At 38.6% G+C, this 23,911-nt stretch overlaps 2 protein-coding genes across 17 annotated transcripts in view; one reads left to right on the plus strand and one right to left on the minus strand.

Moving 5' to 3' along the window:
- The window catches only part of ANKDD1B (ankyrin repeat and death domain containing 1B), an 80,922-nt gene extending 74,074 nt beyond the window's left edge, over positions 1 to 6,848 (plus strand). For 4 of the 12 annotated variants that reach the window (XM_049865994.1, XM_049866084.1, XM_049866028.1 and 1 more), the window contains 3 exons: positions 1,082 to 1,283; positions 3,941 to 4,072; positions 5,688 to 6,844. In XM_049865994.1, coding sequence (XP_049721951.1) covers positions 1,082 to 1,283; positions 3,941 to 4,072; positions 5,688 to 5,749 — 396 coding nt within the window. In that variant the 3' untranslated portion in view covers positions 5,750 to 6,844. Of the gene's footprint in view, positions 1 to 1,081; positions 1,284 to 3,940; positions 4,073 to 5,687 lie in introns of all 12 variants that reach the window. The other 8 variants (XM_049866065.1, XM_049866004.1, XM_049866076.1 and 5 more) reach the window with 4 other exon arrangements.
- Positions 6,849 to 9,266: 2,418 nt separating this feature from the next.
- Positions 9,267 to 23,911, minus strand: part of POC5 (POC5 centriolar protein) — a 39,875-nt gene continuing 25,230 nt past the window's right edge. For all 5 annotated transcript variants that reach the window (XM_049865954.1, XM_049865971.1, XM_049865963.1 and 2 more), the window contains 3 exons: positions 20,229 to 20,518; positions 14,305 to 14,481; positions 9,267 to 10,285 (listed from right to left, as the gene is read on the minus strand). In XM_049865954.1, coding sequence (XP_049721911.1) covers positions 10,142 to 10,285; positions 14,305 to 14,481; positions 20,229 to 20,518 — 611 coding nt within the window. In that variant the 3' untranslated portion in view covers positions 9,267 to 10,141. The remainder of the gene's footprint in view (positions 10,286 to 14,304; positions 14,482 to 20,228; positions 20,519 to 23,911) is intronic.

The raw sequence follows: 23,911 nt of genomic DNA on the forward strand, positions 1-23,911 counted from the left end.
TCATGAGGGTCAGTTCTACTCTGTAACACTTGGGATCAGCATGAGTTGGAATTGACTCTACAGCCATAGGTTTTTTGTTGATTTTAAAATGGCATATACATGACAGAAGCAGCTGTAGGAAGCCACAGCACCTGCGTTCACTTTGAGATTTTCTCCAGGTTTTCTGTTTGTTGCTTTTTAGCTTGAACCTGCAGCACTCTGGTGGATTGTGCAGACAGGGCAAAAGGAACATTTTGAAAAGCCAGAAAACAAGACGCCAATCCAGGCACAGAGCTGTGGGGCCAAGTCTGGATGTACTGGCTTAAACCAAAATGATATCCACTTCTCTCCTCCCCGTTCCATTGGCCCACCCAGGGTTAGGCTCCTAGTTTGCTCTTCTCAGGCTCACCAGAGAGCAGGATATATCAAGAGACCCCCTGTGGTATCTTATTAAGAGTACACACTATCTGGGCCCCACTGAAACTTCAATGTAAGAAAACCAAACACCCCCCCAAAAAGAAAGGGGGAAATGGGTTGCAAGTAAGGCCATTAAAGATGCTTTAACTGTTGTGACATTTCCGTGGCTCAGACATCCGTCTGTTCTCTTCCTGGGCGGGCAAGTATCAGTGAGCAGGCGGAAACAGAAGCATGAGACATTGCAGAATCCCTCACATTTCCTTGTGTCACACGGACAGCACGCAAGCTTTTTACTTCAGATGTTTGTCTGCATCTTGGATGACACAAAATGATCCAAGGATAGATGAAATTAGAAATATAGTCTGGGTTACCACCCCACCAGTTATAGCTGAAAAAATGTATGTCCTCGTTCTGTGCTGTCGAGTTAATTCTGACTCATAGTGACCCTAAATGATAGAGTAGAGCTGCCTTATAGGGTCTTCTAAGCTGTAACTTTTTGGGAACAGATCGCCAGGTCTTTCCTCTTGCAGAGTGGCTGGTGGGTTTGAACCACCGACCTTTCGGTTAGCAGCCGAGTGTTTAACCATTGTACCACCCTTGCTCCTTGAAAAAAGACATATACCCTAAAATGAGATCATAAATAGAACATGTCTGAAATCATCTGATACAATTATTTTCAATTTAGGATCATCATGAGACCATCGAGGACTCGTCAACCAGCTCTACCCTGTCATTCAAACAAGATCACAATCTGGAGACCAGACATATTCGCACTTGCCTCTGGAACCTGGCTTACCGTCAGCTAAAGGCCAATGAGTGGCAGAGGCTGGCCCGTTTGTGGAACTTCACAGATGACCAGATCCAAGCCATTGAGGAGCAGTGGTCAGGTGAGCACAGTCTAGCCGATGTGGGCGGGGCACATTTCGTGTTAGGTACAGCAGCCTTTCCTGGTGTCAGGATCTTCCACCTAGGTGCCCAGTGCTCACGATACTCAACTGACTCCAAGGGCCCCAGGAATAGGGACAGTTAGCTGAGGTCCACAAAGGTGCTTGGGAACTTTGCAGAGGGTTAACGCTCATGGGACTCTGTAGTAAACTGAAATTTGCAAACGACGATCCCTTTTATTAAGCCACATTGAAAAGGTGGCATTTAGTCTAGAAAGGAATTAATATTCTCAACTGAATGGGCACTAAGGAAGCAAAGGGTCAAAAATTGGTTGTTACTCAGAAGCAAACCTATCTCAATAAATGTTACTTGAGATTGTCCTGGGCAAATGAGTTTACTCTCACTGTTTAGGGCTCCACTCCAGGCAGAAATCCCTTCTACCAGGTTGGACGCAGAAGAAGCTTAGAGCAACTGGCCACTATGCTCTTGGTGCTTGGCAGAGCCTGAGCCTCCCGTGAGAGACGCGTGGCATACAGACTCAGCAAAGGGCTCTCAGTTAAATGATTCCAAGTGATGGGATCAATTCACTCAGACTCCAGCTGTCAGAATTAGTGAGCTCAGCTCACTTGGATTCCTTGAGCTTGATTTTTTTGTTGCTTGACTAAAACCAAAAAACGAAACCCAATGTCATGGACTCGATTCAGACTCCTAGTCAGACCCTATAGGATAGTGGAGAACAGCCCTATAGGGTTTCCAAGGCTGTAAATCTTTATGGAAGCAGACTGCCACATCTTTCTCCTGCGGAGCAGGTGGTGGGTTTGAACTCCCAACCTTTTGGTTAGCAGCTGAGTGCTTTTACCACTGTGACACCAGGGCTCTTTCATTTCTTGATCAGGACCTAGGAAATCTAAAAAGAGTTTGCTTTGCATTAATCAACTAATTTGCTCAAAAAAAAAAAAAATGTATAGAGACCAAATTTTATTAGTGGTTACCCTGGGTGGGTGGGAAGAAAGGCAGAGTCATTGCTTAGAGTACAGAAGGTGATGCAGGTGATGGAAAAATTTGGAAATGGATAGTAGCGATGATTGAACAATATGATGAACATCACTGAATTGTACATGTGAAGAATGTTGAAATGGCAAATGTTCTGTACATATTTACAATAAAAAATAATAAAACAATAACAATAACCAAGGAGCAAATGCTTTTCACAGCCCACCTTTCGATTCAGAGACACACACGAGTGTGTCCCCTGCGCAGCGGGTGATTCACTTTAACAATGGCTGGGACTTGTAGATGGCAGAGCCACAGCCCCATGAGCACATGCTGCTTCTACCACGTATAAGGGCATCATGGGGCTTCTTGTTGCTAATGCTAAGGAGACATGTTTGTGTGAAAAAAACAGAAGATAATGCACTGAAAACATTGACTATTGGCTAGTTACGGAAAAAAAAATTTTGTTGCTGCTAATTAGGCACATAGCATTCTGTGAAGTTGTCAGGAAAACTGAGTTTTTTTTTAGAAATCTCTCTTGACCTGAAGAAGCGACTTGAAACTATAGTATACCTTCAAAGTATTTTCAGTCCAACATTTATCAAGTGCCCAGTGTGTGTAAGCTCTGCCGGGTGAGGGATACATCAGTTCTCTAAGCTATGCCGCATGTTTGAAGGGGTTTACAGTGTAGTTGGGATGGTAACAATAATATTCACCATCCAAGTATACTGTAAACCAAGGTAAGCCCCTGGCACTAGGAAGTCTGCAGGTTTTGAGCCAAGGAGTGACATGTTGATAATGGTATTTAAGAAAAACAAGTTTGGCACAGCAGGGTCAGGAGAGGCAGGCACTGGGAAGAGAGCATTCGCCTAGAATGCCCTTTGCGTGGGCAGTTCTATCTCCCTGGAAATGTTCCCACCCCCCACCTGGCCCCCCCAGCTCAGGCTCTCCTTTTTGAGGTATCTCTTCACTCCTGAATACACTTTGATAAAGTCATGTGCCTGTTCTGTGTTTGTAACTGTGAACTCCTGCTGGGAGTGACAACACCTCACTCACAGTCATCTAGTGGGTATTGACCAAATGAGTAACCCTGACACAAGGGATGTGGACATCAGTCTAATTTCCTTGAAATGGATGGCAGCCTGGTGTGTGATTCCTACTCAGAATGTGGTTTACAGACCAGCAATAGCAGCAGCCAACAGCAGCAGCAGCATGACTTGAAAGCTTGTGAAACAAGCAGATTCTCAGGCCCCACCCCAGCCAGACCGGCTAAACCAGAATCCGCATTTCAACAAAATCTTCAGGGGAAATACGCACTTTAAAATTTGCAAAGTGCTGGTCTATAGCAGTACTATATGAACACTGAGGAAAAACTCCAAATCTCACTCAGATGTCCATGAGCACAAGGCAGGGGCTGCACCTGTAAATCTCTGGGTCTGTGACAAGCACAGGAGGCGCATGGTGAGTGCTGAAGTAAATCCCAACACGTCAACATAAAGAAGCCCCAGTGAGGGGAGTTGGAAGGGCTTTCATCCACTGGGCATTTTATCTAAGAGCTATCCAAAAAGAATGTGCAACCATAGTCATACAGAAAATTTAGTTAGAGTTGAGACCATAAATAAAGAGACATCAGCTGTTTTACCTCTGACCTTTTGTGCTTGGCTAGGAAATGAAAGCTTCCGTGAACACGGCCACAGGGCTCTGCTCATCTGGCTGCATGGGATCCTGATGATGCAGGGCAATCCAGTCAAGCACTTGTATGAGGAGCTGGGACGTGCAGGTTTCCCAGAACTAGCTGGTAAGTTACGGTTTTCAACAATTAGTGATCAACTCTTTCCTTAAAATGGCAGGGGCTGGTCAACAGAAATAATACCAACTTTTTTCTGGGCAACAGCCGTACCAGCTTAGTGTTAGCTGTGTAACCTGATGGGAATGGGTCCCCGCCCAGTGCAACCCGATGAGTCAATTGAGAGACACCAGCCCTTTGAGAAAGAGAAAGTGGACCTTACTGTAACCTGGTCAAGCAAGGAGCTTGGAGACTAAGTTTCAAATCAAGCTTCCCGAAGTTGGGGATTTTAGGGCAGTTACAGGGTTTGGGACAGGGAACTTATGCATAATTCATGAAGTTTCTGGGAATAGGTGGGCAATTTCAGGAACTAATTAACATGTATGGGGTCCAGTGGGGGTGCAATATGATGGCTGGGGGGTATGACACATGATGTTTACCTAAGGCCAGCTTCGAGGTTTATCGCTCGTCTGAATAGAAGCGCGGGAGGGGTGTTTGACTAGCAATGAAGTGGCCTTGAGCAGAGCAGTAGGACGACCTTGTGTTGTTACCCAGACAACACAGAAATGTCTTCTCAGGAACTCAAAGAGCCTGTCTGGGATGGGAGGAGGAGGGGAGAACACCCTCAGTGACATTTCAGAAGGGGGAAGGTTCAACCCTGTAGGTTACAGCTGTGGCTCATATGGAATCTGAAGCCAGGGAAGGGATTTATAAGATGCCAGCAGGTTCTTTGGTGAGTGACCTCATCGCTATTGGTCACATTATACATAGCCTGGCAGTTCTCAGAGTCGTCACCTACAGGGCATTTGGAGAAGTGTAGGAGTATTTTTATGTGTATGGCTGCAGTCAGGAATGCTGAACCATCTCATAAGGTTATAGGATACTTCCCCACAAGGAAGAACTGTCTTGCCCAAAATACCATTATGCACCTGCTGGGAGAGTTGGTATGCTTGAAAATATATTATCTCTACTTTGCAAGAAAGGGGCAGATTGGCTATTACTTTGCCAAATGAGGCTACTACTGAAACTTACTCTGCTAATAGACCTTATTGTCAGGAAAGATGCTTTGAGACATCAATAAATTAGCTGATGTTATAACTCTCATTTAATAATAACCATTCATGCAAAATATAGGGGCATCTGCCATCATTTTCACTGATGCGGTTTTACCTGAAGCTGATAACCTAAATGACCACTGATCCAATATTCTGTTTCACGCAGTGGTAGGTACAAGGAACAGTGCGTGGATGATACCTACCTTCCATGACATTTTCCACATAACACTGGGATTGTCCCCTCAGCTTTAAATGTATTCTTTTCTATAAAAGAGTAACCATGAGAGCTCTCAGGAAGACTAAGAGGCAGTCAGTCCACTAAAGTGGTCAAGGGTATTGCTCGAGAGCAAGACTGTGTGTTTCACATCTGAACTCCAACACTGACCAGCTGTGCGATCTTGGGCAAGTTATAGAACCTCACTCTCCCAGTATTCTCATTTAGTAACTAGGCAAGAAAATTCAAGCGTCTACTTCGAAGGGCTGTTTTGGGATTAAATGAGTAACAGTGCCTGGTACATAGTGTTTAATAAATGTTAGCTATTAGCAATAAGTGTTATCCTATTTTTTTCCAGAAAAGATCCGTCAATTCAAAAGTGAAACTGACTCAAGCTCCAAGAAATGCACAGTTTCATAAATGCCTAAAGAGAAATTGTGTTCCAGTGATTTTCCATCTGTATTCAGTTCTTTAAAATCATAAAGCTCTCTAGCAGTAGTACTGATTTTCCTCTTGACTATGACAGGATCTTCTCGCAGATGAAAAAAAAGGGGTAATACTATTATACATTCCAACCACTGAAATGAAAACTGAATATTCTTTTTGGTTTTGCTTATTAAATCGAGTTGGACATGACTTTCCCATTTCTGTTATTTGATGCAACATACCTAAGAGCATAATCTAGGAGGGTTTTAAAACCCTGGGATGGAGGCAGCAGCATCGTGGTGTGTGGAAAAACTAAGAATTTTAGAACACACAGACATGATTTTGAATACCGGTTTTGCCACTTACTAGCTGTCAGCCTTTGGGCATATTAATATTATTTAAGCTCTCAGATCTTTGGTTTCCTTCTCTACAAAATGGGGGGAAATATCTACCTATTCCACAGGGCTGGAATAAGGATGAAGTGAGAACGCCTGTGAAATGCCTAATCTCATGCCCACGGTGTTGAAATCATTAACTGTTAGCTATTTCTCTTCAGTAAGAAAATCTGGGTTTGGGAATTTATAGTCACTGTTGGCTTTAAGGAAACCCTGGTGGTGTAGTGGTTAAGAACTCGGCTGCTAACCAAAGGGTCAGCAGTTTGAATCCACCAGGCGCTCCTTGGAAACTCTATGGGGCAGTTCTACTCTGTCCTATAGGGTCGCTATGGGTTGGAATTGACTTGATGGCAAGGGGTATGTATGGGTTGGCTTTAAATAATATATACATGTAATATATTATTCAGAAAATACTGAAGTATATATACCAATATGTTGTTTATGCCTTGGTGTAATTACAGGTGATTTTACTTTTCTTTGTATTTTTTTAACTTTCTAATTTTTTTCACAATGAACATACATTACTTTTGTAATCTCAGGAAGTTATTAAATAAATGTGAAATCAAAAACCAGTTTGTACCAACTTATGTACAACTAATAATTATAATTTAAGCCTCTCCATTCTCAAATTTTGACTCTAAATCTATAAGGACTGTTAATACAATCATGAGCAATTTCAGTCCAGTTACTATCATGAGTTTATAGTTTTATATTTTTGTCTCAGGCTTATTGTAAATGACCCACTTAATGTTTTGAATGTTTAAAATAGGCAATATGTTCACAATTCACAATTTTTTTCAAAAGGCATTCAGTGAAAGTCTTGTCCCCATCTGTTCCTCAGTATGCTCCGTTCCCACTGACCTAGCTACCCTCCCAACAAAACCAGGTCACCTTATTATGCAAAAATAAGCAAATGCAAATAAATGCTCTTACTTATATTGTTAGTTGCCATTGAGTTGATTCTGACTCATGGAGACTTCATGTGTGCAGAGCAGAATTGCTCTATAGGGTTTTCAAGGCTTGACCTTTTAGAAGCAGATGGCCAGGTCTGTCTTGCAAGGATCTTCTGGGTGAGTTCAAACTGCCAACCTTTCAGCTAGTCGTCTAGGGCTTAACTGTTTGTGCCACCCAGGGACTTCACACTCTTACTGTAAAAAATGTTTTATTTATTGAATTTGAGTTACCTTAGGCCAACACTCATTACTTGGTGCTTTAGACAATATACTTGTAAGGTTTAGATAAAGCTTAAAAATATATGTCTTAATTACAATATTCATCATACTCACTTTAGTTTGTTCCTATGATTATGGCTTGGGTCCTGAAAATCATTCCTTGTTGTAGTCTGTTGTTGCTAGTTGCTGTAAGTCAATTCCAACTCATGGTGACCCCATGTGTTCAGAGTAGAACTGCTGTATAGTTTTCTAGGCTGTGACCTTTTGGAAGCAGATCGCCAAGCCTGTCTGCTCAGATTCCTCAGGGTGGGTTTGAACTGCCAACCTTTTGGCTAGTAGTTGAGCACTTAACTATGTGCGCTACCCAGGGCCTCCTTGTTGTAGTCCACCCATTGCTCTCCAGTCGATTCTGACTCATGGTGACCCTATAGGGCAGAGTAAAGCTGCTCATAGGGTTTCTAAGGCTGTAAATCTTTATGGAAGTGGACTACCACATCCTTCTTTTGCAGAGTGGCTGGTGGGTTGGAACTGAAACCTTTCCGTCGGCAGGCAAGTGCTTAACCATTGCACCACCAGGGATCCTTGTTGTAGTCTAGTTTCCCCCCAAAAGCAGCCTCAGTCCAAAGTTTATGTGCAATTACCTAATTTGGGAGTGCAAATCCAGGGCTGGGTGCAGGGGAGGAGGAAGAAGTGGTTTACCACAGGGGGGTGTTGACTCTGGGATGTACATGAGTGGGCTCCAAGTGGAGCCTGGCACTCTCATGGCTCAGGGTCCATAGGGAAGCCCTGGGAGGGGCATGCCCACAGTACAGGCACAAGATGGGGTTCTGTTGGTTTGTGCTCACTTAAAGCTTGCTGAAGCCCATGTGGGTCACAGAGCTGTTTGCCACAGTGGTAACTGGGCCAGAACAAGTGCTACCTAAGAAGGATCTGGTACTCTTTAAAAAGATCACCAAAATAAAAATAAACCAAATCAGTTCTGCCTCATGGTGACCCCTGTGTGTGTCAGAACTGTGCTCCACAGGGGTTTCAATGGCTGATTTTTTTGAAGATCACCAGGACTTTCTTCCAAGGTCATTCTGGGTATATTCGAACCACCAACTTTCAGTTAGTAGTCGAGTACCTAACCATTTATGCACCCAGGGACTCCTAAGACATGGCCAGATAACTCTATAATTCAGAAAATAAACTTAGTATGCCCCTTTAGAAAATGCAGTTATATTTACCTACATCACACTTATTCTCTGATGTCCTGTTAAGAATGTGAGGCAAGAAAAAATATTTTCTATAATAAAGTTAAGGCACATAAGTCAAGATCATGTTCAGATTAGAAGGGGCTTCAGATCATTAAATCCATCCACTTGTTAGATATGGAAATCAAGGCCCGAGACATCATCTTCAGAATCTACTAGCTGATACATAACCCACACGCTCTTTGCGAAAAAAATTTTCATGTATCAGGAACCTGAAGTTCATTTAAATGTCTGGCCCAAGATGACACACTGAGCCAGCAATAAAACCATTAGAAGCCAGGTCTTGTTCTCCTAAATCACACTTCTGCCCAGATAGTTTCTTCTTACTGGGCAGCCACTGAAGAATTTCTACCCAGGCCTGAAAGGTTTGCCAAGTTGCCTGGGGCTACACCACCACAGGACAGTCTGGATGTTCAAAGAGAACAACGTGGGTTCAATGTTGCAGCGTTTCAAAGAAGGCAAGAAAGAACATCAGAAATAGGATCACTCTAACAGGAAATTTCCTTTCGATGTTTCTACAACCCTGTTTTTGTGCTCTTAGTAAAACATTTTTTCTCTTTTAACATTAAAAAGTATTCATAGGTTGTTGCCATTTTCCTCCTATTTTAAACTGTTAAAGCCCTAGAAAGATGAAGATTAATACACTAAAGTCACAAAGAAAACTCATTATTTCTCTTGATTGTTAGCTTTTTAATTTAAAAATAAAAAGTTTAGTTTTTATTAGTTCTATTTTTTTTTTTTTAAGTAAAGTTCCCTCTCAAAGTTTCATGTAAGTTACTGCACAGTAACATTGGAAATGGTTTAGCTTTGGAAGTAACGCACAGAAAATAGGGTTTATATACTTTGATGAGTGTGATAGTTAATGTTATGTGTTAACTTGGCTAGGCCATGATTGTAATTATTCTCCATGTTGTGATCTGATGTAATTATCTTCCATTTCATGTGTTGTGAATCCTAACCTCTATGTTAATGAGGCAGGACAAGTGTAGGGTGTGACTCGGGTCACACCCTTACTCAAGTAGCTGATATGAGGCGAGTTTCCCTGGGGTTGTGACCTGCATCCAATATATATGGATGCTCTAGCAAAGCTCTCCTTTGCTCTGGATCCTAGATCTGGCTTGTCATCATCTGACCTCCACTGATCATCAGTCCCATGGATTTAGAACCTACGAGTATCCACAACCATGTGGGCCATTTCCTTGAGACAAATTTCTCTCTCTATATATACATATTTACAGTTCACTGGTTTTGCTTCTCTAGAAAACCCAACCTGAGGCACTGATGTAATCAGTGACAAGTTGAACACATTAAAAAACCAGTAACTCCAGTTTCTCTTTTAATTTAAAAAGTTTTACTTAATTGCTTAAATAAAAAAAATAACATTAAAATAATTTCTACATATAGTTACAAAGGATGGCATAGCCTGAAAAAGTCTCTTGTAATTTTGAAAAGATGAACATGATGGATACATAGTGTTCTAAGAATATGGAAAAATGTTAAACTAAAGACTTCTAATCCTTGGTAAAGCCAGAGGAACTAAAAGACCTCAATATATACATATTCGCTTTAGTCAACCACTTTTATGGAATGAACGCTTGTGAGAGATTGGGTGTGAGTTGACCTGGTTCCGAGAGATCTGGAAGCTGAGGTACTACTTTCAGGATGAATAGCCCGGGGATATTTCGCTGCAGTAGCCTGAGGAATGGTTTGCTGAAAAGAAAAAATCTGCTTTAATAATCCCACAAATTATATATATTATCACTTCATCTATAATTTAACCCAATAACCATTTGTTAAGCACCTAGGAGACAAAAGCAATGAGATGGATGAGTAGCCATCAAAACAAACAAGATGTGATGCTTCTCCATAAGGAACCCACACACTCACACTGATTTGTTCAAAAACCTCAATTTAGTACTAGAGCTGTATTTCAGAGGCTCATAAAAAGAGTCATGGGAGTCATTCCTCAAAGAAGAAACAAGTGGAATCTTTTAATGTTTAACAGAGGCTAAGTATAGAAAAGGACCTTGTGGTGTTTGGAAGAAGGGTCAGCCCCAAGCTATCCTCTCATTCCATCCAACTTCCTCCTCTCAGTATATGACTATTGATATGTGGAGTCCAGTCCTGAGGCACCTGAGGAAGTCCTGAGAAGCCAGTCTGGTCCTTGCTTCAAACCAGAGTAAGGCAAAGCCCCCATATTTCACCTGGTTTCTCAGAAGAGCTATTATCAATTACTGAAATCTGATGAATCCCCTATGGTCACACAAGAGGACTTTCCCGGGCCTGGTGGTCCTCTAATATGGACCACAACTTTCTAAACAAGGAAATAACTAAATATTGAGAATGTGTTGAGCAGAGAACATATACATTACCTGACAGCTCAGGAGAACATTCTTCAACATGAGCACTGAAGTGTTAAAGTCAGAGCACATCTGACTTAGTCTTTAAGTGTAATGTCTTACCAAGTACAAGGCTTTACTATATTATATCTGATATAGCTTCTTAGTAGCCAGCAGCAGGATTTGTTAGCAAGGTAAGTTTCCAGTCCCTGTCGCTGACTAGTAGATATAGACTTCTAATAGGGTCTTCCTCTCAGAAACATCTTTAAAATACTTGAAGTAAAATTATATATATGTATGATCAAAACATTTACTATGTATTTCAAAAGCTCTAAGCTACAGCTTTTGCTTTAAAAAATAAATGAGCAATCCCACTCCTTGGAATATATCCTAGAGAAATAAGAGCCTTTACACAAACAGATATATGCACACCCATCTTCTCTACAGCATTATTACAATAGCAAAAAGATGGAAGCAACCAAGATGCCCACTGATGGATGAATGGATAAATAAATTATGGTATGTTCACACAATGGAATACTACGCATTGATAAAGAACAATGATGAATCCGTGAAACATTTCATAACACGGGGAATCTGGAAGGCATTATACTGAGTAAAATTAGTTGCAAAAGACAAATATCGTATGAGACCACTATTACAAGAACTCGAAAAATAGTTTAAACAGAGAAGAAAATATCCTTTGATGGTTTCGAGAGTGGGGAGGGAGGGAGGGAAAGGAGTTTTCACTAATTAGATAGTAGATAAGAACTATTTTAGGTGAAGGGAAAGACAACACACAATACAGGCGAAGTCAGCACAACTGGACTAAACCAAAAGCAAAGAAGTTTCCTGAATAAACTGAACACTTTGAAGTCCAGAGTAGCAGGGGTGGGGGTTTGGGGACTATGGTTTCAGGGGACATCTAAGTCAATCGGCATTAATAATATCTATTAAGAAAACATTCTGCATCCCACTTTGGAGAGTGGCATCTGGGGTCTTAAATGCTAGCAGGCAGCCATCTAAGATGCATCAATTGGTCTCAACCCACCTGGAGCAAAGGAGAATGAAGAACACCAAAGACACAAGGTAATTACGAGCCCAAGAGACAGAAAGGGCCACATAAACCAGAAACTACATCAGCCTGAGACCAGAGTAACTAGACGTTACCCAGCTACAACTGATGACTGCCCTGACAGGGAACACAACAGAGAATCCCTGAGGGAGCAGGAGAGGAGTGGGATGCAGACCTCAAATTCTCATAAAAAGACCAGACTTAATGGTCTGACTGAGACTAGAAAGACCCCAGAGGTCATGGTCCCCAGACCTTCTGTTGGCCTAAGACAGGAATCATTCCCAAAGCCAACTCTTCAGACAGGGATTGGACTAGACTATGGGATAGAAAATGATACTGGTGAAGAGTGAGCTTCTTGGATCAAGTAGACACATGAGACTATGTGGGCAGTTCTTGTCTGTAGAAGAGATGACAGAGCAGAGGGGGTCAGAAGCTGGCCGAATGTACATGAAAATAGAGAGTAGAGGGAAGGAGTGTGCTGTCTCATTAGCGGGAGAGCAACTAGGAGTATATAGCAAGGTGTATGTAAGTTTTTGTATGAGAGGCTGACTTGGTCTGTAAACTTTCACTTAAAGCACAATAAAAAAAAAAAAATGAATGAAACCTCTTAAAAACAAAAGGCCCTATGTCAGATTATACTTTGAAAATAACAGAACTCTTCTTTGGAGAAATGGAAAAATAACCTTTCTTAAAGCAATCTGAACAAATGTTTCTTTGTACATAAATAAGTGGATAACCATTACAGATGGGAGATATTCTTGCAACTGGTATGAAATTTTAGTTTCCAACGACCTAATCTGACCCTATCAAAAGAACTATTTCTCTTTGGGGAGGGTGGCAAGAGGAATTGTGGAAAGAGATTAAAGTTACTGTTTGTATTAAAAAAAATACAGAGAGAATGAAGTTGGTCCAGGAGAAAGCAATTGTCCAGCAGATGGGGCTAAAATGTCACAAATTTGACTCATGGTTTACTAATAACAACTTTCTAGTAGTTCTATTTCTGAATTCCTTGGATAAAATGAAAAAAAGGACAGAGGACTGCCATTGTGCCCGTCACATAACCCAAATTAGGTAATAATGGACGCACTTTACAGCCATCCAATGTATATCAATTACTAGAGAAATACTGCACACACTGAACAAGCAGATGGCAGTCCGTGAGAAAATATATATATATATAAGAAAACTTTTGAAAGTTTTCAATTCTTTGGTTTTTCTTATGTAAAATATAAATTCCTATCATTACAAAAAAAGACTGTCTAAATTAAAAGTAAGTAATACACATGTGCCCTCTTTTGCCCTTCTTTACCTCACAATCTCTATCCACACACACCGTATGTGCTAGTAGGAAGAGAAATGAGTCTATTTCTTCTCATTGTTGATAACTAATCCCACATATTCAAGAATACACAGAGAAATCATCTATGGACACTCAGAATTGGCTCCATGTCCTCTAAGTGGACTTCACCCCTCCATCTCTCATCTTCCACTTCACTATGGTTACACTTTATCTCTGAATTGTTGATTCATATGCAGTTGTAAGAAACAATACAAAGAGATTCCATGTACCTTCTCTAGTAACTTCTATTAAGTTAAATTTGTTTATGGTTTTACAGTTTACAAAGCATCTTTATATATCTCACTTAATTTTCACATTCTCATTTAATTCTGAATCTTGACAACAACCCTCTTTATCATTCCCATTACAGAAACGGAGGCTCAAATATTTCACTACATCTGTGTATAATCACAAAGGCAGTAAGTAGCAAAGTTGGGACACTAACTTAGGCTTTTTTATTTTGCTTCAAATTCCACGCATCTTCCTTTATATCACATGAACTTATTGCCAACATGATTTTTTTAAAACTAGAAACATGCTGACAATTGTACTGAGAAAAGAAGACTTGGGGTGGGGGGGAGGGAGAACCAAAAATTAAAAACTGAAAAAGTAGGAAAGTGTTTCTTGTGCTCAAATATCTGCAACACAAACACCATATTTTTGTCTCTTTTTTAAATAAGTGAGAAATCATTTATATATTTTGCCTTTTTTGGCTACTGACACACTGGATTACTTTTTATATTTGATAATTTTTACATTATTTGGAAGAAGTAATGTTTCCAAGATGAATTTCCCAACAGAGGAAAGGAAGATTTAGAGTAGATTTGATAACTATAGATATATAAAAGCTACAACAGAAAAAGGCAGAATACCAGTTATGAATTTTGATTCTTTCCCCAACATGTTATTTAAGTGTTAGTGTATAAACTCCCAGGAAAAAGATTTTTTGACAAAAGGTCATCAAACGTGGACTCACCACTGTGACCGGATGATGCTTTTCCACAACAACTGAGCTCATGGGAGGAGAAACTCCCATGATAGCTAAACCACTGCTAATTCGATTTTTTGAAGCAAAATCACATCTCCCTGTGATCCGGGCTGTAATTGTTCTTCCAGCTTTCTGCTGTGCAGATGTCACAACTCTTGGCACATACTAAAAAAAAAACACAAAGAGGTATCCCGTGGGTAGAAAATTCACAGCAAAATTTACAGTACTTTTGATTCTATAACTTATGAAGAAAGTAAATGTATATTCAACCAACTTTAAAGTAGAAAAAAAAAAAAGACTTTAAACAATGAGGAAACAAACAAACAAACCCAAAACATAAGACCAAACACACCAAAAACCTATACCTTGGTACACTATTTCATAGGATGTTGTGAACTCCTTTTTTTAAACTTTTAATTTTAAAATTCTAGATTCACAGGGAATTGCAAAGTTAGTACAGCCAGGTCCTGTGTATTCCTGACCCAGTCTCCTGTAATGATTACATCTTACATCATTATAGTACAATACAACATCAAAACCAGGACTCTGACATGGGTACAATGCCTGTGCATCTATCTACACCGTTTTATCACACACACAGATTCATGTAACTCCCACTGCAACCAAGATGCAGAACCGCTCCCTCACCACATCTCCCTCCTGCTCTATTTACTGTCATGCTCATCCCCCTCCCATCCCTAACCTCGGGCAACCACCATGTTATCTGTTTTATAAACTCTTAATGTTTAGATGTAATTAATATTATCTCTGCATATATGCTTTTGTGTTCTGCCTTTTTACCTATCATTTTGTTTGTATACTTCTTCGTGAACATTTTTACCTATCGTTTTGTTTGTATACTTCTTCGTGAAGTAATACAGACCAGTGCTTTAATTTTTAATGAGACATTTTTATACTGACAGATTAGTCTGTCTAACACTTTCAGTTCTTGAGCACATGTATTCTTTTCCTATTATGTTTAATGTGGTTTACAAAATAGGGTTTCCCTTCTTTTGAGAGTTATTTCCATAGAACATACTGCCAAAAATGGAATGATCACATGAAAGAGTAACGTCAGTTCTTACGGCTTTTGTTGCTTACTGCTGGATGATACTGCAGGAGGACGGTTTAGGTCAGGAGAAGTAATGCGTAACTGTACTCATTGTTACTCTGCTGTCCGTTACAGTGGCTGCGAGCTTTAGTCTGAGGCAGGCTCCACTGTGTACAGGATTTAACTTGTGGTCCTTTATTAACGTTTCAGACTTGTATTCCATTTTGTCCACTCCCCATGTTCTTTAACTTCTTGCCAGGGAAGGGATGGTTATTGCTCTTATAGGTTTTTCTGAATAGCTTCTGAGGAGTAGTAAGCTCATTTAATACAGATACTTCTCTAATAGTATAAACCTTTTTCTTATTTCATGATTTTCATCTGTTTTATTTTTCAATACACATAAATTTTAAGAATTGTCATCAATCTTGTCATTAATTTCTTCTTACTTCCATAATTAAAACAAAAACAACCTGCTTTGGCCAGCTGTCATAATTTTACTCTTGTTACTTCTAATATTTAATTTTTTAATTCATTTTAAAAATCTGAAATTTCAGTGCCAAGTATTGGTCTAAATTCATTTTCTCTTGAAATACAGTTTTTCCAAAAGCACTGATTAAATATTCACCCTTTCCCCACTGTTAGAGTCCATCTAAACTGCTGTTGATTACGTTACTCATATATTTGAATCTACTGTACATGGTCACAACTGTACACTGAAACAGATCGATAGTGGGCTGTAGGAGAGAGGTCTCTGGGAAAACAAAAATGAAAGAATACTGATGTGTTTACAGGACCCCAGGGAAAATAGCATTAGTGATGTTTTGCAATTCCTTGAAGTTTGGAAAGAATCAACTACAGTTGTATAACCCCTCCCCCCCACAAAAGTAATTAATTCCAGGAACAAAAAATTGTACTAGAAAGGAAATGTAGTTATAGTATACACTTATAGCTTAGCTGTATTTTCAGCCATCATAGATAATGATTTAATAAAAAGTTACACTATCTACATTTATTATCTATATGCATGTACATGGATGGTGGCAAAAAAGACAAATACTTTAAAAAAAAATAATAGAAGTCAGGAGATACTGTCTGAAATTGATAAATTTAGAAAAAATGATAATAACATATTCTTTAGGAAAAAAGGTAAATAGAAGAAACTAACAGAGTTTAGGGAGAGGGATTTAGAGAACTGTTTTTCATTAGAATCTTTGTAGAAACTACTTTGCTTTTTAAACTACGAACTTTTCTGGATCTTATGAATTTGAGAAACCAAATATCAGATTTAAAAAAATTACAAATATGTTTTGTGGTCTAAATTCATGCTTCTGACCTTGGGGAATCTTTATTCTTTCTGTTACTTGTTAAAATAAGGCAAAAAAAAGATTTTATAAACTGAAGATTCTTAAACTATAAAATAAAAAATTGACAGCAAGAAAATTCTGCACCGAAAATTGAAAAATTGACCTTTTAGCCTTATTCCTGCCCTATCACACTTGAGAAGTATAATATATTCCCATCAATAACGACTATTCACACCCTGAGGGTAAAGGAATACATGAACACCCAGAGAAGTCTAGACTGAGAAAAATATTTGGAAAATGCCCACAAGTGATAAGCCTTACCTGTCTGGGCTGAGAACTGATGCTGAATGCCTTAAATAAGATGGAAATATATATTCCAGTAAACAGATTTCTTAAAGACATCTCTACAAACTGATTTGATTTAAATAGAAGCTGCCTTAAATAACTTGTATATTTACCAAGAGTCAGTTGTTCGTATTTAAAGTTTGTGACATTTGTACTATTAATGATACTTACATAATTTAATTAAACTAAAATTAAAAAATTATATAAACTGATTTAAAAGAGTTGTTTTGAAAACCAATATGCACATTTCAAAAGAATTTATATAAGTTATTACAAAAAACTGCTGCTAAATCAGCTGGAGAAAAAATTTTTTAAAACTCACAAGGATTCTATAATTAGGCCGCTTTTTTTAAGTTTTGTTAGGTTCATGCTTTACTTTGTAGAAACTAAATTGGAAATCATGGAAAATACATTGTGAACGTGGCTAATATAAAAAAGATGACTTAATTACAATCTGTGGACCCATACTCAGTTTGGCTCCACATTAAAAACTGGCAAATCAGTGCATATTTATGTTTTAGGATAAAATTATGTGTAAGGTATGCATGTACACTTTTAAAAAATCATTCTCTGCTTTAACTGACTTTTTAAATTACAAGCCAATTACTGGTCCCAATCATGTTGGGTCCTATTAAATTTATCGGCTTAGCTGAGTTAGAAAATGCTATAAGAAAAAAAACCCTAGCATTTTAAGCCATACCCACATAAATAACAAAATCTAAATGAATATTAAAAAAAAGGAATGACGTATCAAAACCCCCCAATATTTGTAAATACTTGTACCTTAACATCGGACAGAGACACTATATATTACTGGTTAAGAGTACAGAAACTGTGAAGTCAGATTGTCAAGGTCTGAATTCCATCTCTCATGTACTTAATTGTGTCCATGGGCAAGCTACTCTAAAAGTCAATTTCCTCATTTATAAAATGGAGAAAACAATGTTAAATGCCTAGTGATATCCTTTCATCTCCAATTCAGATGAAGAGGAAAGTTAGATAAGAAACCTTATTAAAGAGGCTTAAAATCAAACTAAACATATTTTCCCCCAATAATTCCAATTTGAGTTAGAGAAAGATTAAAGTGCCATCTACTGTTCAGCCTCATGAACTGCAACATATTTGCTCGTCCTATTTTTTGAAAAACGTTTTCCACCGTGAAATTCTAATATTTATATTGAGGATCTTTACAGAAAAGGAAATAATTTTACAGATAGGGATATTATTTCATTAGATTAATAATCTTTCTCCAGATGTATGCTTCCCAATTTTCTATAGTTTACCTTCTGCACACAGCTCCTTTAAGTTACTGGAAATACTGAGGAAGGGTGGAGAAAGTTTTGAATGTTCATAGGAAGCCTCTGTGATTTAAGTGAAAAGGAAAAAAAAAAAAAAACAAAAAACTGGGTCTGGATTAAAAGTCCTTCTTGTTTTCCTATTCCCAACAATGATGGCTTAACATTAGGTAAGTTAGTCAACTAATACATGTGTTCCTACTTTTGTTATTACGGGTCTTTTAAAAAAGAAAAGAGATATTTGATGTAAACCTGAGTATTCCAATTTTATAAAGAAAGAATAAAACTAGCATTATACCTACAGATTGACTTGATTGTAATTCTCCTTCCTCCTTGGCCCTAAAGGCTGTCTGTACTCATATGAATAAAGTTGAATATGTTTTTAAAGGAGAGGGATATAATGTGTGTGGGGGGGGAGGGGCAGGGGAGAGCTTATTAGGCGTGGGGTAGGGGTCTGTCTATACAATACTGTGTTTTTCAGGTTTCAAAGACTTCAAGAACATCCCAGATGATAAATTATTTCAAGAACGGTGGTAAAACAAAAAGGGTGGTAAACAAACTCATTTAGCTCTTCTCATGCATATTCAGGTTTATAGGTAAATCCACATGTACAAATAGTGTAGTCACATTTTAAGAAGGAAATTTTGACAAATCTAGCTGAGCATGTTATCTGAATATGCAATGTGAATAACAAGCCAGAAATTTAAATACTCACTGTGCTTACTTAAATGAGATCATTTGTATAGGATTACTCTTAAAATGTGTAATCATGAAAAATAAACACAGCTGAATACATGTCCAGACAAATTTTAGTGTCTTATTTTTAAGGCAAGATCCCCCACACATTCAGATTTCTCTTACTAGCCATGCCCCATATGACACAGTATCTAGCATCTCCTTGGTTAAGAGGAAACATAATAAATAACAGATCTCAAAAGAGTTAGTAGCTCCCAAAAGGTAGAAATTGGGAGACATTCAAGTCAGCTGGAATACGAAAGACGACCAATTGCCTGGTTGACTCAATGCCTCCCAAAGAGCTGTCCAGAGCAATAACACCTTCTGACGGCTACCAGGGGAACTTTTAAGATCTAAAAACTAGCCTGCCATCTTCTTTCCTCTTATGCAAGTAGTTAGGGGTTAGGTAGAAAAGGAAGACAAGAAAATCAGAATCATCTAAGGAGCCTTATCAAACTATGTATGCCAGAGCCTAGCCAGAACAGGGAAGAAGGGTACAGTGTTTTTAAAAAAGCCCTGCAGAGGTGATTCTCACAAACTTGGCTTGCATCCCTAACCTTTCTCTGTTGAAAAACAGTGTATGAAGAATGCAGGTCTAATAACAGGAGGCCAAGGAGTCAGAGACGTGATGTGCTTTGGTCTGTAATTGTTGCCATAGAGCCACTAACCTCCTAAGCCCTTTAAATACTCAGAAATTTCCTTCAGAATAATAAAAAAAAAGTCTGCTGCCAACTCTCTAATTAAATCTTTTTTTCTCTATGCTTTTTGAAAAACTTTAACAAGTTCTTCATTTTGGTTTTAATTGCCACTACTATAATAGAGGAGCCCTGGTGGTGCAGTAGTTAAGAGCTCGCCTGCTAACCAAAAGGTTGGCAGTTCGAATCTACTAGATGCTCCTTGGAAACCCTATGGGGCTGTTCTACTCTGTCCTGTAGGGTCGATATGAGTTGGAATTGACTCAATGGCAAAGGGCTTGGGTATTGTAATAGAAGTTTTGACTATCATTTTTCATTACAAAAGTAATTTGCCATTTTGTATATGAAATATTTTCTGTGGCTTGGCCTAAATACCATGTAGCGTCTTCTCTCCATGGGAAAGTACGTTCTGAGTTCAAAATATACAATTTATAAACAAGTTCTTGAACTATTTTCATAACATGGGACCTATAGCAACTGTACTAACCATTTCTTCTGGTGCAGTAGTAGCTGCAGACCCTGCAACAAGAGGGACAGAAACAGGAACGTGAACAGAAGCAGCAGAAGCAGCCCCAGCAGAGGTAATGGAAGCAGCAGAGGGGACGGCAGCGGTGCTGGCGGTTCCTGCTGTCACTGTTGCTGCCGGTGTTGGTGGCCGTGGTGGTTGCAGAACCATTGAGGGCATCAGAGGAGCTGAAGAATCCACATGAGCAGAAGGTTCTTTTACTTGAACACCAGGACCATATTCTTCCTTTTTAGTACCCGTCATGTCCATACCTATAAATCACAATTTCATTTCATTAAAAATCTCCTAAGTCAAGATTACTATTATTCTCAAAACAATGAAACCATATAATACGTAAAATTTGGTCCTAACATCAATGTAGATATTTTTAGTATGTTGGATATAATGTTCAAATAACACTGTTGGTATTCAGTGGTAAATGTCAGCATCAATCACTGAAGACTTGAGACCACTTCCCTCAAAGGGGAAAAGCTAATGAATGATTTGCTCTTACGTAAAAGATAAAAATAAATGATGTACTCAGCTGGGACTTTGGTAAGATGTACGCCATCACAATCAATACAATAACATAGTCACACTGAGCCTGAAGATTTACGCTCTTTTCCATTATTTCAGACAAAATGGCCTGGTATTTAGATCTTTAGAACTACTTTTTTAAATATCACTGTACTCTCTCACTTCTTTCTATTGCTCCTAACAAAAACGATGTATTTTTATTCTTGACTTTTCAGCAAACAATAATAAATCAATAAGTAAAACTGAGATCTTCACTTTTGACAGTGTAAGAGAAATGCGTTCTTGGAAGCAATTATGTAAGTCAAGAATCAAAATTGTATTTCCACATTTAACTGACTGTAGTGACATATAATAATCTTTATTCAAAAAACCCAAAAACCAAACCCATTGCCATCGAGTCGATTCCGACTCATAGCGACCCTATAAGACAGAGTAGAACTGCCCCATAGAGTTTCCAAGGGGCGCCTGGTGGATCTGAACTGCTGGCCTTTAGGTTAGCAGCCGTAGCACTTAACCACTACGCCACCAAGGGTTTCCAATCTTTATCTAGGAATGAATAATGACAGCTTCCAAAGCTAGGACAAAGGGCTTCTTGCAACTTTAGATTTTCTTCTAGTATCAGAATTTGGTTAAAGTCTCCACTTACAACCATATTTATGTGGTACCAAACACTGAGGTGAGGGTTTAGAAATTCAGTCAGTGAGCTATTTCAGAATATCTGAACAGAGGGCATTACGTAGGACCTGTGTTTAAATGGTTTTCTATGTTGGCCTCTTTCCATCCAGAAATTTGGGCTTCTAAAGTCCTTTTCTAAGACAACTTTATGTAAAATAGGTAGAGTAGTAGTTACCTCACTAGCAACATTTAAGAGAATTGTGTGTGTAGGTTTTTTTTTTTTTTAATATCCTCTGATGAAAGGTACTATTTAAATATAAAATGCTGCTTTTGCTATTAAAACAAAACACACACACACCTGAGTCTCGACCTGTTTTTGATAGAAAGTGATTCTGATTGTCTCTTTTTAGATCAGTGGCAGATACTTTATATTTCAGAGGAACCATTACAGAGATTAGGTCTGGTGCTGGGATACCCTGAGAGAGGTGAATGACCAACTGGCACTAATGTGGGCTGATCCAGCACTTTCTGTCTTTCAGATAACTGTAAGATGAATATTACTCTCACTTTACTGGGACAGTTTTTTTCAGTTGTAAAGCATTTTCTGCTGTACCTAAAAATAAGTTGCTTTAAAAAATTGACAGCTATAAGACTTTAAGGTTATTTTTGTCATGTCTGCCTTCTTAATAGACATCTCTAATTTACAATAAGATTTAAGATATACAACATGAGATGCAATGCCTATGTATTAGAAAATCAGGACAAAAAAAATTAGATATTTGTTTTGGTCTAAGAAGACAGCTGCAACTGAAACCTTGCGTTATAAAAACAATTGGTTTAATGGAAGAAAGGGAGCCAGAAGTAATTTTTTTTTCTTGTGAGAATTACATACTTTTTAAAATGGCTGTTATTAAAATGACACAAAAACCTAAACATCACAGAGCAAATCCAGCATTAGATGACAGTGAGCTTTTGTTTTTTGTAGCTCTACCAGCACTACTGCTAGTGTGTGTGTCTCACTCCTGTCATCTTTATCACCTGTTGTTATGATAAAAAAGCATAAGACCACTCAAAGCAGCCGGGCTGCCAGAACCTGGCATTAGCTCCAGATGACAGAGACTTAAAAGCAACAGGGGCAAAACAAATCATGTTGTCTAATTAACAGAATATATTTTTTCCAAATTCTGTTATAGATTTTTGCCTGCAGGAGACACACTTGTATGTGAATTTAAAATTTAAGATACCAAATTTACTAAGGTAGTATAACACTGTCCTAAGTCAACTAATAACTTTCTTAAGTAGGTTATAAGAAGCAAGTTTCTTGTAACTGAATGTAACAAGTTATTTGTTCTTTACTTGTGATACTCAGTATTTCTTCCAAACAGATAAATTCTTCAACATAACACAACATACAACTTGCTAATAATTAGAACAGAAAGCAGACTATTCAATCATTGGAGGTGGTGAGTTTGTTTTCAAACTTAAATAGAAGACTATTTACTGGAGAAATCAAACACTCATTTGGGTGTTAGCAAGAGAAACTATTCAGCCTTGAGTTTCTAAGTTTTTAACTTGCATATAGGCCACACACCACAACTGCTTCAGAAAAAAGAGATTTGCTTTAAACCTTCTACTATCTACAGCAAGCACAATTTAAATAATGTTTTTCTTATTTTTTAAAATGAGGGCATGACAAGCACAGAGGAGTTATACACTAGGTTAAAGTCATGTAAATGATGTTACAAAATGAATTCACTGATAAATAAGTTATGAATCCCACAGGGGGTTTAATATGAGAGAATACTATTAAAATGTTCATGTATCTGCATGAAAATTAGGAGGCTGACTTGAATTAAGACTACAGTGATATTATCATGATTCCCATCTTACACGTTAAAGAACTTTAAAGTATATTTTAAAGTGCTTTTAAGTATATTTCATTGCATCCCTACAAGAACCTTCTATGAAGCTGGTAAGGAAGGTTTTTATTACCCTCTTTGTTTAGAGAAGTAAACTAAGGTGCAATGAGGAAAACAGACCTCACTGTAAATTGGTGGCTGTCATGGGTTGAATTGTGTCCCCCCAAATTACATATCAACTTGGTTAGGCCATGATTCGCAGTACTGTGTGGTTGTCCTCCATTTTGTGATTGTAATTTTATGTTAAAGAGGATTCCGGTGGAATTTTAACACCCTTACCCAGGTCACATCCCTGATCCAATGTAAAGGGAGTTTCTCTGGGGTGTGGTCTGCACCATTTTTTTCTCTCTCAAGAGATAAAAAGGAAAGGAAACTGAGCAGATAGGGGGGACCTCATACTACCAAGAAAGCAGTGCCTGGAGCACAGTGAGTCCTTTGGACCTGCGGTCCCTGTGAGGAGAAACTTGTAATCCGGAGAAAGACTGATGAGGAGGCGGACAGAGAGAGAAAGCCTTCCCCTGGAGTTGACACCCTGAATTTGGACTTTTAGCCTACTTTACTGTGAAGAAATTTTGTTAAAGCTATCCACTTGTG

The sequence above is a fragment of the Elephas maximus genome, chromosome 2, assembly GCF_024166365.1.
Source record: "Elephas maximus indicus isolate mEleMax1 chromosome 2, mEleMax1 primary haplotype, whole genome shotgun sequence".
Taxonomy (NCBI): Eukaryota; Metazoa; Chordata; class Mammalia; order Proboscidea; family Elephantidae; genus Elephas; species Elephas maximus.